This window comes from Corvus moneduloides, chromosome 22, assembly GCF_009650955.1.
Source record: "Corvus moneduloides isolate bCorMon1 chromosome 22, bCorMon1.pri, whole genome shotgun sequence".
Classification (NCBI taxonomy): domain Eukaryota; kingdom Metazoa; phylum Chordata; class Aves; order Passeriformes; family Corvidae; genus Corvus; species Corvus moneduloides.
In genome coordinates this window covers 7689892-7703363 of record NC_045497.1, presented here as the reverse complement: position 1 = coordinate 7703363, position 13472 = coordinate 7689892, and the positions used below count along the sequence as shown (strand labels likewise).

Here is a 13472-nt window from a genome sequence, read left to right as displayed (position 1 = left end):
ATGCCTTCGCTGGGAAAGCCCGAGGAAATTTTATCCACGGGCCGCACCCAGCCTGAAGTGAGGAAATATTTGCATTTGCTGCTCCTTGGAAGGCAGCCAGGTCCTTCCCGCTCTCCTCGGCCTGCCAACAGGGATTGCAAGAGCTGACGGGGCTATTGCAGCAGCCAAGGGAAGGGCCAGAGCAGTTCAGAGCGCTGGGATCCTCGCTGCCCTTTGGCACTGCTACAGGGACAAGAGGAGGGACAGCGAGTGGGTTTTACACCTGGGTGGTCCCGGGGGGGACTCCACAAAGCTTTGGAGCCCCAAAATGTTATTTTTCCAGGCAGGATATGTGGTTGGTTTATTTTTGCAGACCTGGGTGCTTGCAGAAGAACTCGTGACAGGGTGAGAAGCCCAAGGACAGGCTGAGCCATTGCAGCCAATCTGGGTTTGCTCAGCAGTGGGACAGGATCCAGCTCCTGCAGTCTCACCCCTGCAGGATCTCCTGCATGCAGCTCAGAATTCCTCGAGCTCCTCCCGAGGGAGGCTTTTCAGGCAAAGCAGTGCTCCCCGCACCTCGGCTCATAGTGCTTTTCCCTTTATCTGGGAAGAAGATGGCTTAAATCGGCCTTTTACGTGTGTCCATGTATCCCTGTCCCTTGTCACCCTCCACTCCTGAAAAATCACGCCAAATCTGGCCACGTCACATCCCTTCACCATGCTGCCAAACTCTCCAGCAGTGCCTTTCCTTTCTCCCTGCTTTCCAGGACCTTCTCCAAGGCTGCCTGTAAATAAAAGCATTTCCCTGCCTACCTCCAGCCAAAAATTCCGCAGTCCCAGTGCCAACAGCCCATCCTGGAAGGCTCCAAGGGGGAAATACCCAACTCCTTCCCACCATTCCTCTGCGGAAGGGTAGCGCAGCTTGCAATAACACATCCAAAACACCACTCAGCGTTGCACTTCCATCCTCCCCAAAAACCTTGCATGGAAAAATATCCATATTACAAAAAGCAAGCAGCCCTTTGCCCTCTGGACCTTCTTTTTCCTGCTCCCTTTGGCCACTGCCACATCTTTTTACTTTTTTAGCATCATTTTGATGCCAGATTTTCCTCACAGTGCAAGAAGCTTTGGAAAGTGAGAGCTGACATGGAGCACGGGAATTTCCTGGCATGGGACAAGGAGTTCCCACCCAACTGGACCCAAAGCCACCAACTTACGTGACTGGGACAGACCACAACTTATTTATAAATATGTTTAAAGCAAGTTATGACCTGATTGATGGCCCGGAGATGCTCGTTAACGAACGCTGAGTAATAAGCTTTGTAGACGGGGAAGAGTCATCAGGAAATAGTTATTGATGTGATTAATTAACCAACATTAACCCCTTCACTCATAAAGACGGCACACGCTGGAGAGATGTTGTATGTGACCCAGGAGCTGCTGGTCTGGTGGTGGTTTTCTTTACTTACAGCTCCCATTTTCCATCAGGAAAGCATTAAACATCATCTCACATGCTCTTGCTATTTTCTGCTCTTGATTTGTGGCTTTTTAAGCACTTTCGGTTAAAAAGAAAGTTAAAAAGTTTCTCTGCGTGGTTTGCAACGCCCTCGCAAACAAAACCACTAAGCACCAGCAACATCGGTTGCACAGATGTTGGGCACGCAGAGAAACGTTGCTGCTGGTTTGAGGCCTGGACTGAGAGAAGATCAAAAAGCTTCCACTGGCAGAGCGACAGAATCTTGGATAACATGCAGAAATGGGGCTGTCCATCTTTCCCCGCATCCCGGCCCTTCGGGATGCTTTTAGCTCGAGTTTTCGTGCCTGATGGAGGAATTCGTGCTCTGGCTGCCCTCTACCGGCTTCAGGACAGTCAGTCAGCAAAAAAAACCAAAACCCCTTTTATCAACACTGCGGCACATCGCCAAATCCCAAATCCACCCTAAAAACCAACTCACCTCTCCCCCAGGTGACAGCAGCATCTGCCAAATCGCTACACTCCAAAATCAACTGTTATGGACCTGAGTGACCCGACTCTTGCCACGCCTAGAAAATCCAAAACCAGCTTTTTTTCCTTATTTTTAAACTTGGATTTGATAGGTTTGGAATGCAGGGTGGATGAAAGGAATGAGAGTTTTTAAACTTGGGGTTTTATTTAACTTTGAGTAACTAAATCAGTGCCTGCTCTCCACAGAGAGAAACACTTCAGTGAAACCCCAAGGAAGCTCAAGAAGAAAGAACCACCACCCAAGAAAACCAAACTGGCCTTGAAAATGGAGTTTAAAAGAAGAAATACAGATTAAAACCTTCACTCCTCTGCCATTGCTGCTCTGTCAGGGCATTTTATGTTCATGATGAGTGCAGAGCTGTGCCGGGACATATCCACAATTCTCCACCCCGCCAGCCCACCGGGTCAGGGTCCTGGGGACATTTTGGTGATGAAAACCCAGTTCTGCAGTAATTTGGAGGTGCAGCAAGCACCCAGGATCAGCCACAGGGCGTATCCCAGTGGGAACACCCCGTTTTTGGTGTCTGGCACTGGAAGAGGGAGATTGATGAGTTGCAGGGTCTCAGCAGGATGACTCGTTGCGCCAGCGGACGTGGCAGGACTTGCAGAGGAGGTGGTCGTCCAGGGGGTAGCACCCATTCTCTGTCAGCTCTGGCGACAAGGGCATCCTGCAGCTCTGAGGGCAAGAGGGGGAAAGGAAGCCACATTTTAGCGGTCCCTGTGTTGTGTTACATCCTACTTTCCCTGCAAAACCCACCAGCACTCCGAAAAAGTGACAAATTACATCAAAAGTGTGCAAAGCTGAAGCTCTCCAAACACATCATCATCATCACCACCACCCAATTTATTTATTTTCCCTCTCCCCATTACTGGTAAGATAAACTGGGGGCTAAAAAACAACCGTGGGTGCTGCCATCCTGTGTGTCTGTGCTCAGCCAAGGCTCAGTGCCACCTCCTAGGCTTTGGGGGCCCTCCCCAACCCCCGGGGCCATACCTCACAGCGGTAGCAGCTCTCGTGGAAGCTGCGTCCCAGGCACTCGATCTTGTAGGTGTCCTCGTCCTCGTGGGGGACAATGGGGCGCTCGCAGGCGCTGCACACTGCAGCGTATTTCCTGATGGGAGCAAGCGGAAGCAGCGTGAGCCTTGCCGGGTGACGGGGACAAGCCAAACCCAACTCCCAGTGTGGGAGACACTCCCCCACTGCCCACCTGTAGAAGTCGGGCACGCAGTACACGTCACCCTGCTCATCCACAGCAAAGCTCTCGGTGCCGATGGCCCGGCTGCACGCAGCGCAGGAGAAGCAGCTGGGATGGTAGCCCTTGCCCAGGGCACGGATGATATGCTCCGTGATCAGCCCCTGGCACTTGGCACATTTCTCCAGCGTGGCCTGGAATTCAGGGAACACATGCCATGAGACACCAGCCCATGCCCCAAGGGATGTTCCAAGGGTGCTGGTTTTCCCTGAAGGAGGATGGGTACCTGGAAGCAGGTGTCACACATGGGGCACCCATCTCTCTGGAAGTAGCGCTGCCCGGCCAGGAGCCGGTGGCACGTGCGGCAGGTGAAGCAGTCAGGGTGGTACTGCTTCCGCATCGCCTCCACCGTCGGCTCCTGGGGCCCCAGCACTTTGTGGCAGAAGGCACAGATGTCTGCAAGAAGCAGGGAGAGTGATTCGGAGCTGCGTGCCTCAGTTTCCCCAAGTGGGGATGAGCCTGTGCACAGCTGGGTTTCCCCTTACCTCTGGAGCTGTCCCTCTCTGGGTACCCATTTGCATCCTGCCACTGCTGCTTGCCTGCTTGCTCCTGGCAAAATGTGGGCGGCTTCAATTCAGCAGGGCAGGTGGAAGGGGCCTGGCAAGTGGGGAAGGGCAAAGCCATGTTACTTATGCCCTTGCAGGTGGGGAAACTGAGGCACTGGGGGTCTTCACCCTGTTATCCTCACCTGGAGGGTGGCAGGTGCTGCAATGTCCAGTTGCTGCAGTGCCAGACCCAGCGCCTCCGCAGACAAGGGCTGGGGCACTTCAGAGAGGGTGAGGACCGGTGGGGATGAAGGTACAGAGGCCACTGGGTGGGTTTCTGTGGCAACAGACAGATGTGGGGGGTTTAGGGGATCAGTAATGTCCGGTAACACTCCATCATGATAACACCCTGTCACAATAACGCCCCAACAGCTTTGCAGCAGCGCTTGCTGACCTGCCCCAAAAGCAAACGCCATCATGGCCAGAGGGGATAAACAGCACTGATAAGCACCCGGCAATGGAGAGCAAACACAGTCCTTCCCCAGGAGCTGCCAGATCCATCCCGGGATGGGTGCAGGGATTTAGGGAATAACCCCCCCAAAAATACCCCCACATCCCCTTCTGCACGCGCATCCTTTAGCAAAGTATCCCCACAACCTCCTTGGCCCCACCATCATCCTTCCCCACTGCTCGCAGCCCCCCATGGACACCCCTCACCTCCATTGGGCAAGGCAGGGGGTGACAGCAGGATCTGGGGGTGATGGGTGCCAGGGACCTCGGCACCATCCGGCTGTGGCTCCCGTTGGGTTTTCTCCTTGGTGGCCACGTCCCTCCGTGGTGGCACGAGGGTGATGAAAATGGACGAAGCGATTCTCTTCTCTGCTTTCCCTGGCAACATCGCTGAAGCCATGGAAGGGCTGGATCAGGGGTTAATTCTAGGGAAAATAAGAAAAAAGGAGAGTAAAACTCCCGGGCGCACTGGCAGCTCCTGCAGCCGTGTTGCCCTTCGGCATCAACCCGCCTCCCTTCTCCCGGAAAGGGAGAAGGAACCCCGTCCCACGTCACAGCAATAAATGGTCTCATGCCTGGGAGGACACAGGGTACAGAGTTCCTGGTGAGGCAGCAGCTGGTATCTCCCATTTTCACACCTCTGTGGCCAAATCCCACCTTTTCATAAGCGTTTGAATCCCCTGTATTTCCTCTTATTGCTCCCACTCACCTGTGATTAAACTCCCCATGAACAGCAGGAAATAACCCACCTTTCCTTTTAAAAAACAGAGCTGCAATAGGATTTTGCTTTGGCAACCCCTTTTTTTGAATGTTTCTACATCCCCATTCCCTCCCTCCCTAACTCCAATTCCCTGCCAGTCATTTCCAGCTCAGCACAACCCCCCTTTTATTTCCCCAGGTGGGTAAACTGAGGCGCTGTGCTGTGAATCACCATGTCCCCAACATCGACACATCCCCTGAGCAGCACCCGGCAGCACAGGCAGGATGCACCCTACCCTGAGAAACCCTGCTCAGGAAGGAAAAGGGCTGTTTATCCAACTTCCCAATGGGAAAAGCAGCTGGGGCGAAGCTTCGCCTTCCCAAATGGAATGGTTTGAAGGGGGGGAGCCCTGAGGCTTTAGTCAGGGCGCTGTGTTGGTGAAGCAGGATTCATCCCTGAGGTGAATCGGCAGCTTGAGAAATACCTGTGTGATGAGTTCCCAGTCTCATGCGGCTCCGCTCCCCCAAAATCCCACTCACGGCAGTCAGCACATCCTTTCAGGGGCAGACAGACTCCCCGAGGTGGGGGAAAAGCTTCGGGATGTTCCTGCCGGTGACTTCAGCCTCTGACTCAAGCAGGGAAGGGATTAAAGAGGAAAAAGAACCCCGAGCACTTCGCTCCCTCTTTCCCTCCCTCCCCGCCGGCAAAACCCCGGACGGGCTCCGGCGCTACCGGCCTTCGCCCAACTCCTCACCCACCGGAGCCGCCGCTTGTCCTCCTCCCCAGCAGAGCTGCAGAAAACTGGGGGGAAAAAGAAAATAATAATCATTTAAAAAAACCAACCTAAAAAAGAAAAAAAAAAAAAAATTTCTCCGGGGTTAATGAGAACCATGTGCTCATCGCATTCCTCTTTGTGCCGGGGCTGACGGCATCCCGGCAGCCCCGTGGCGGCACCCCCGGGTCCCCCCAGCCGGGGGCCACCGGGCTGGTCGAGGCTTGAGGGGTGCATTAATGGGGGTCCCCCTTCCCCATGTAGCTCCATCCTGGTTTGGGGTGGCCAAGGCCACACTGGGAGGGAACAGCCCCAGTTTCCCTAAAATCCCCTGGGATGGGAGCTCAGGTGGGATTGATGGGGATAGGGCCATGTATGGGGTATCCCCACACCCCTCAAAAGTAGGATGGGACACAGCCCTCAAGAGCTGCACCTCAACTCTGTCCCCTGCCCCGGGGACCTGTCAGAGGGTGCCCCGAGGATGCCCAAGGAAAAAGGGATGGGATGGGGGGACACAACGCTTGGTGTCCCTTCTCCCCCCACCCCGAGTGGTGCCACTGTCCTCTTGTCCCCCACCTGGGGGGTGGGCCTTGCAGCCCCCCTGCCATCCCCTGTGTCCCACCATGCAGCCCCACAGCTCCCTGTCCCCTACCTGGGAGTGCCCTGTCTCTTATGGGGCGGTGGCCCCACTGTGTCCCCCTGCCTGGGAGTCCCCCATCCCCTCCCTGGGAGAGTCCCCAGTCCCTTCCTTGGGGGTGGCTCTTGGTCCCCTTGTCTCATCCCAGGAAGGCTCTGCAGTCCTTATCCCATCACGTGGGGGGTCCCGTGTCCCATATTGGGGTGTCCCCTCTCCCCTTCCTGGGGTGGTCCCTACCTGAGGTGGCCCCGGTCCCCTAGCTGGGGGGTTCGTACCTTGCGGGCGAGGTTCCCTGCCCGGGGGGTTCGCCTGCCCGGGGGGTTCGCCTGCCCGGGGGTGGCCCTGCAGCCCTTCGGGGGTGACCCTGTCCCCGTCCCCGTCCCTGTCCCCTACCTGGGGAGCCGGTGCGGGTCCCTCCGTGCTCTCCGCGGGCGCGGCGGGGGCAGCGGGAAGGCAGAGCCGCCCGGCATCACCGCCCCTTCCTCCCTCCTCCTCCTCTTCCACCTCCCTTCCTCCTCCCCCCTGCCTGCCCCACAGCCCCGGGCGGAGGCAGAGGGGGGCACGTGTCCTTAGGGTGCCCCGTGCATCCCGACTGTCCCATGCACCCCAAAGTGCTCCATGGGTGCCCCGTCTGTCCTCAGGGTGCCCCACCTACCCCGGGGTGACCTAGGCCCCGCGGGTGCCCTTATATGCTCTGGGATTACCCCCTCCCAGGTGAGAGCCCCACACCCCCTCAGGGCACCCAGCCTCCCGGCGTGCCCCATGAGCCCCCCATACACCCCTGGGGTGCCTGTGTACCCCGATACAGCCTTAATACCCCCACATACCCCCAGGGTAAGCCCTATCCCCCCAATACTGCCCCAGTTACCCCCCATACAGCTCCATCCCCAAAATGCCCCATATTTCTTCTATGTACCCCCAGGACACCCATGTGCCCCTCTAGAGCCCCAGGGTGCCCCATATACCCCTATAGAACCCCTGGTGCCCCCAGACCCCTTCCTGCTCCCCCCCGCATTGGGGGCCCATGCCCAGGCAGCCAGAACCCCCGCTTCCCAAACTGCACCCCACCTTCACAGGGCCTGTTGCCCCCTGGCACAGCACAGCAGGCTGCAGCCAGGGGGAAACTGAGGCACAGGGGTACTTCCAGAGGGTCACCCCACTCTGCCTCAGTTTCCCTTCCCAAGGAGGAGATCTACCCACCTCCCTCAAAAAGCTGTACCACCACCATCCCAAGTTGCCTCTTCGGCACAACAGGACCTCAGCTTGCTCCGCCCATGGATTTTGCTGGAAAAAACTTTATTTTCTGAGATTTGTAACCCCCTAGAGGCCCTGTGCTGTGACAGTGTGGCCCTGCAGCCAGCGAGGATGGGACACCCATCAGCATCCTGCAGTCCCACTGGGATCAGAGAACAAACCCCAGCAGTGCTGCAACCTTATGGGGTCCCCCCAAAAACCAGGGGCCATGTGAGTCTTCCCCCCGACCTCCTCCATCCCATGGATGCCTTCCAGGAGGCCTTTTTTCCTTAGTCCCCATGGGGGATCTGCAACGGGGGGATTCTGGGGGTGCCTGGTGAAGCCACCCTGAATTTCTGCTGTCTGGTTACACCCCCGCGGCTCATCGGGCCGTCTGCTCCGATCTGGATCCCGATGAACTATCCAAGCGAGGCTGATGGGCAAAATCCTGTGGGAGATGGAAAGAGAGAAGCAGAAAGGTCCCCACCGTGGCCTCGGGGCTGCCGCCAGCCCCTCACCCTCATGCAGCGTCGTGGCAGGGAGCTGTCCCCCCCTCTCACCTGCCTCCAGCAGGACTCCAGCAGGACCCCGGAGCAGAGCAGGCACCAGAGCTCCCCCAGGAACGACACGAAGACGTGCAGGATGTCGGTCCATCGGCCCACGGTGAGGAGGAGGATGAAGAGGCCGCCCATGCGCACCACCACGGTCCGGAACACCAGCCCCCTGCCCGTGCTCTGCCGGGGCTCCTCTGTGAGGACACGGCATTGGGGAGCCACCACAGGGACATTGGGACCTTCCCAGCCCCACAATGGGGACACCAAGCATTCCAGGGGTGATATGGGGTGGCTTCACATATAGCCCATGTACCCGCTATACCTCCAGTACATCCCGTGGACCCCCTATACGGTCCCAGGGCATGCCAGGTACCCCCAGGACATCCCACATACTCTCTATACACCCCCAGTACTCTCTATGAACGCCCAGGATTTATATACATACACCCTCTACAGACCCCCAGGACACCCCATATATCCCCAGAATGCACCGTATACTTCCTACAGACCCCCAGGATGCCCCATATGGGCACTATACACCCCCAGCATGTACTATATATACCACCTATACAGCCTAAGGACACCCTGTGTACCCCCTACATACTCCCAGTACCCCCCATCTGCCCCCTATACAGCCCCAGGTGGCCTCCAGTGGCCCCACACACCCCCAGCATCCCCCACATACCCCCCATTACACCCCCAACAGACCCCACACAGCCCCACGTACCCCCCGGAGCCCCCCATAGCGGGCCAGCCCCCCACGCACCCTGCATGTAGACGACCAGCAGGGTGTAGCAGATGGTCAGCGGTGTCCAGAAGCGCACGGCCTCGCTCGTGGACAGGAAGTCGCGGTTGATGAGCTCCACGGCGGCCAGGTCGGCCACGGCGAAGGTGAGGCCCAGGGCGTTGCGCAGCAGGCGCGGGATGCCGTGCCCGGCGGCCAGCAGCAGGATGCAGACGCCGCAGTAGCGCGCCCGGCTGTGCAGCTCGTACAGGGCGCAGACGTGCCGGGCCAGGCGCCGGGCGTGCAGCGCCAGCAGCCCCGCCAGCCCCGCCGCCAGCGCCAGGTTCCAGCTCCGGTGCGGAGCCCCCTCCAGCAGGAAGCTGAGGCCGCAGGACACCCCGCAGCCCAGCGAGTACTGGCACAGCAGGTAGAGCTGGCTGCTGTGGGCGCCCTGCAAAGCAGCACGGGGGTCGTGGCATCACGGAATTGGTGAGGTTGGAAAAGACCTCCAAGATCAACGAGTCCAACCGTTCCCCCAGCACTGCCGCGTTCACCACTAAACATGTCCCCAGGTGCCTCATCCAAGCATCTGTTGGACCCTTCCCAGGACGAGGCCTCCAGCACTGCTCTGGGCAGTCTGTGCCAGTGCCTGAGTGCCTTTTCCATGAAGGATTTTTCCCAATATCCAATCTAAACCTCCCCTGGTTCAGCTTGAGGCCATTTTCTCTCATCCTGTCCCATTTTCCCTGGGACCAGACCCCAACCCCCACTCCTGTCAGGGAGTTGTGCAGAGCCACAAGGTCCTCCCTGAGCCTCCCTTTCTCCAGGCTGAGCCCCTTTCCCAGCTCCTTCAGCCGCTCCTGGTGCTCCAGCCCCTTCCCCAGCTCTGTTCCCATCTCTGGATATGCTGCAGCCCCTCAGTGTCCTCATCACAAAGGTTCCAGAACTGGAGGTGTCCCAGCAGTGCCAGCACCGGGGACAGGCACTGCCCTGGGCCTGTGCCCATACTGGGACCAGCCAGGTGCCATCGGCCTCCTGCCCACTTGGGCACACCTGGCTCAGGTGCAAAGGGACACACGGCCCCCTCCACAGCACAGCCCCTCCATCCCCTGTGGGTGCTGAACAAATCCACGATTTCCCAGCTCCATCCACACCACACCTCACCGTGCCTCAGTTTCCCCCATGCCACCTCACCTTGCCGAGGGAGAGGACGGCGGAGACGGCACGCAGGGAGAACTCCAGCACCACCAGCGCGGCCACACGGGAGCCCACCAGGGCCAGGACACCGGTCAGCACCAGCACGTGCAGCGGCTCCAGCAGCAGCCGCTGCGACGCGATCGCCTCCTTCTCCACCTGCCTCTCCGGATTGCTGGGGACAGCAGGGGAGGAATGCTGAGCCAGGGGGGATGTCACCCAAAATGGGGCGACAGCCTTAGTGACATCCCCCTCTGTGCTTTGCAGCAGAGGCTGCAGGCCCTGCCCTGCACCCCTGGGTGCCAAGAGCCATCCCCCAACAGCAGATCCCAAAATCAGATCCCCAAAACCAACCTCCCTCCCCCGAGGGGACGAAGGACTGGTGCTTACTTCACGCACTGGATGTAGAGATAAACCTTCAGGAGGCTGCAGAGCACCGAGACGGCACAGGCACCCACCAGCCCTGTGGGGAAAGGCAGTAGTGGGTCACTGGTGTTCCCTGGGCTGTCCCCAGGCTGTCCCCGGGCCACCATCGGGGGATCTCACCTTGCAGGAGTGCATCCAGCAGTGCCCAGCCCCACGCCAGCCCGGGCAACGCCGGGAGCCAGGACCCCAGGGAAAACATTTTCAATGGAGAGAAGCCACGGTGTAGCCAGGCCCCGGCTCCAAGGTCCGCGGGGCGGAGGCGGGGAGTGGCCCCCCCCCCGGCTAGTAAATCATTATTGCGGCAAGCCAGGGCAGCTGGAGCCCCGGCCGGAGGAGATGAGCTCCAGCTGCCCCGTGGAGGTGAAACTTAGGACGAGAAGAGGGATGAGATGCACATGGAGGGACTCAGGGACCACCAGCACCTTTAACTCCCCCCCCACCCCAGCACTGCCATTCTCCTCTCCACCCTAAGGCATTGCAGCATTTCAGGTCCTGTCCCCCCCCCCATCTGCACCACCCCAAAGACCCCGAAACAACGCCAAAAATAGAAAAACCTCTTTATTAACATCGGTGGTGGTGGCAGGAGTCTGTCCTACAGCCCTGGGGGCTGCTAGTGCTGAACCATGTTCCTGAGCTTGTCCCAAAAAAAGAGGCTGAGGACGGTGTGGGGGCCGAGGCGAAGGTAGACGGCACCGATGCCCTTGTACAAGCCCAGCAGCCCCTCTTTGCTGGAAATTTGCAGGATACAATCCAAAAAACCCCGGTAGAGCTTGCCCTGGGGAGAGAGGAGCCAGCTGTGCACCCCTGCCGGATGCAATCCCGGGAAAAGCCTTGTGTCCCCTGAGCTGTGTCCGGAGTGGCCTTACCGTGCCGTCGGCATCCACCGGCTGGTTGTAGAGACGGGTGCTGATCACGTCAAAAGGTGTCATCGTGACAGCCACGGCCACACCGCTCACCATGCCCCCCGCCAGCACCGCCGCCCAGCTGCCCTTCCTGAACCACTGCGGGAAGCGCCGGCGTCAGCTCTTCCCAGCCATAAAGGGGAGCACGGGGGGCGGGCGGCGGCCGGATCCGGCACATTTCCCGCTCACCTGGCGCTCGCAGACCCAGTCCTTGGCGGAGGCGAAGGTGGCGAGCTGCACGGCCGAGCCCACGGCCACGCGGGGCACGGCGCCTGTCACCCCCCGCCACAGCCCCACCACCCCGTGCTGCTGGTAGATGCTCCTGAAAGCGCTGGAGATACTCTGGGGAGGAGAGGAAATTGGGGAAAATGGGAATGGTGCATCCCACCTGGCCAAAATTTCCCACCCCTGTTGGTCACTGGTGACACGAAGCCACTATTGGCTTTGGAGAGATCTCAGGGGGTCTGCATTCTCTGGATTCGGTATCGCAGCCCCACGTGCCTGTCACACCCCCTCTGTTCTCGCTCTGTTATTTATAGCATCATTACAGGGCCAAGCGGCCAAACAACAGCTTTAAATTCCTGCTGACCAAAATAGCATCATCCCTGCTGAGTCCCGGAGCGTGCACAGACAAGGTGCCACCAAACCCTCTGTGTGCCCCCACCCCAGCCCTGTCCCCACTCACCTCATGGTTGTGCTGGTGGCCCACGGCCATGGCCGACAGTGTCTGGGCTTGGAGGTGGGTCTTGACCTTGGGGGGGACAATACCAGGTGACAAAACCCCCCGGTGCCCTCGCTGGAACCGGCTGTGGTCCCCCCATCTTCTTCTCAGCAGATTTTGAGGGGAAGTTTCAGCCCCTCAAACAGACGTGGGGGACACAGCTGAGTAGCCAAGTGGGAACTCCAGACTTTGAACCCCGTTTTTTTACCCCTCCCACCCAGGGCAAAGGGACCCTGCAAACACCCACTGCTGGAGCTCTGCAACCTCAAAAAACTGGGGAGACCCTCTAAAATGGGAGTGGGAGGAAACCCCCGCAATTTCTTTTAGGGTAACTTCCTTATGGGGGAGTTCTCTGCTGGTTTTCTGAGGGGGATTTGGGGGAGAAAGGAGGGGGATGCATGCACAGGGCAGCCCCACATTTTTGGGGGGGTGACGCAAAGCAGGGGACGAGGGAATGCACCAAGACAGTGTTTATAGGATGCAGCCAAGATGCCGAACCTTTGGGGGGGGAGCGTGTCCCCAAAACACACCCCCACCCCACGGCTTTTGGGGCGGAGCAGCACTCACCAGGTACGCGGGGCTGCCCACGATGGCTCCCACCGCCCCGGCCACGGCCCCGGCGGCCACGGTCCCGCCGGGATACCCGGTCCAGCCGGCGTCCTCGGCGTGCGAATAGCAGTAGAAGCGGACACCGTTCATGAGCCCCTGGTAGAGCAGCCCGGCCGCCAGCCCCTTCTGCAGCCCCCGCAGCCCGTCCGCCCGGCACACGGCCACGGCCGCCCGCAGCACCCCGCGGTAGGGCCGGGGGTACGTGCCCGGGGGCTGCAGCTCGCCCTGCAGCTGCAGCCGCGTCTTCACCACCTCCAGCGGGTTGGTGAGGAAGCAGGCCAAGCACCCGGCCGTGGCCCCCAGCACCAGGTCGATGGCCGGGGGTACCCCCCCGGCCGGGGGGCTGTTTGGGGGCGGGTACGGGAATTCCTGCGGGGAGTCAGAAGGGCAGGGGCCGAGGGCTCCCGCCGCCATCCGGCACCTGCCCGCGGGGGCGGCCCCAGGCTCCACCTTCCCGAACAACCGCAGGGAAAAAAATCCGGGGGGGGGGGCGAGAGCGAGCGCCGCCTCCTGCAAACCAACCCCCCCCAATCCAGCCCCCAATTTGGGGAAGGGATGTGGGGCAAAGGTCGGGGCTGGGGGTGCGTGTCCGGCCGCCCGGCACCGGCGCGCCCCGGCAGCCGCGTCCAGCCGGGCCCGGCCTCACGTGATGGTGCTGCCCCGGCGCAAACAGGGAAAAGCAGGCCAAAAAAAAAGGCGGGATAAAATTGAAACAGAAACGGAGAGCGAGAGGAATTTTGGGGGGCACACGCCGTTCCCCCCCGCCCC

General features: G+C 59.5%; 3 protein-coding genes across 9 annotated transcripts; all 3 read right to left on the bottom strand.

Annotated features, from left to right (window-relative positions):
- Positions 1-2104: 2104 nt before the first annotated feature.
- FBLIM1 (filamin binding LIM protein 1) lies at positions 2105-7059 on the bottom strand. 6 transcript variants are annotated; one of them, XM_032131548.1, is made up of 8 exons: positions 5687-7059; positions 5417-5557; positions 4440-4657; positions 3926-4059; positions 3723-3834; positions 3464-3633; positions 2979-3371; positions 2105-2660 (listed from the first exon to the last, which is right to left on the bottom strand). In XM_032131548.1, the coding sequence occupies exons 3-8, from the start codon at positions 4630-4632 to the stop codon at positions 2547-2549; spliced, it is 1116 nt and encodes a 371-aa protein (XP_031987439.1). In that variant the 5' UTR covers positions 4633-4657; positions 5417-5557; positions 5687-7059; the 3' UTR covers positions 2105-2546. The 6 variants fall into 6 exon arrangements, with proteins under 6 accessions (XP_031987439.1, XP_031987438.1, XP_031987437.1 ...); XM_032131547.1 differs by having other exon boundaries at positions 5417-5733; positions 6617-7059; XM_032131546.1 differs by having other exon boundaries at positions 5417-5733; positions 6735-7059.
- A 559-nt stretch (positions 7060-7618) lies between these two features.
- Positions 7619-11110, bottom strand: TMEM82 (transmembrane protein 82). 2 transcript variants are annotated; one of them, XM_032131542.1, is made up of 7 exons: positions 11027-11110; positions 10593-10819; positions 10437-10509; positions 10047-10221; positions 8895-9303; positions 8135-8322; positions 7619-8022 (listed from the first exon to the last, which is right to left on the bottom strand). In XM_032131542.1, exons 1-7 carry the CDS (start codon positions 11038-11040, stop codon positions 7957-7959), a joined length of 1152 nt encoding a protein of 383 aa, XP_031987433.1. In that variant the 5' UTR covers positions 11041-11110; the 3' UTR covers positions 7619-7956. The 2 variants fall into 2 exon arrangements, with proteins under 2 accessions (XP_031987433.1, XP_031987434.1); XM_032131543.1 differs by lacking the exon at positions 11027-11110 and having other exon boundaries at positions 10593-10919.
- Positions 11017-13361, bottom strand: SLC25A34 (solute carrier family 25 member 34). The gene is made up of 5 exons (XM_032131551.1): positions 12663-13361; positions 12060-12125; positions 11564-11716; positions 11339-11473; positions 11017-11247 (listed from the first exon to the last, which is right to left on the bottom strand). Exons 1-5 carry the CDS (start codon positions 13116-13118, stop codon positions 11083-11085), a joined length of 975 nt encoding a protein of 324 aa, XP_031987442.1. The 5' UTR covers positions 13119-13361; the 3' UTR covers positions 11017-11082.
- Positions 13362-13472: the final 111 nt, after the last annotated feature.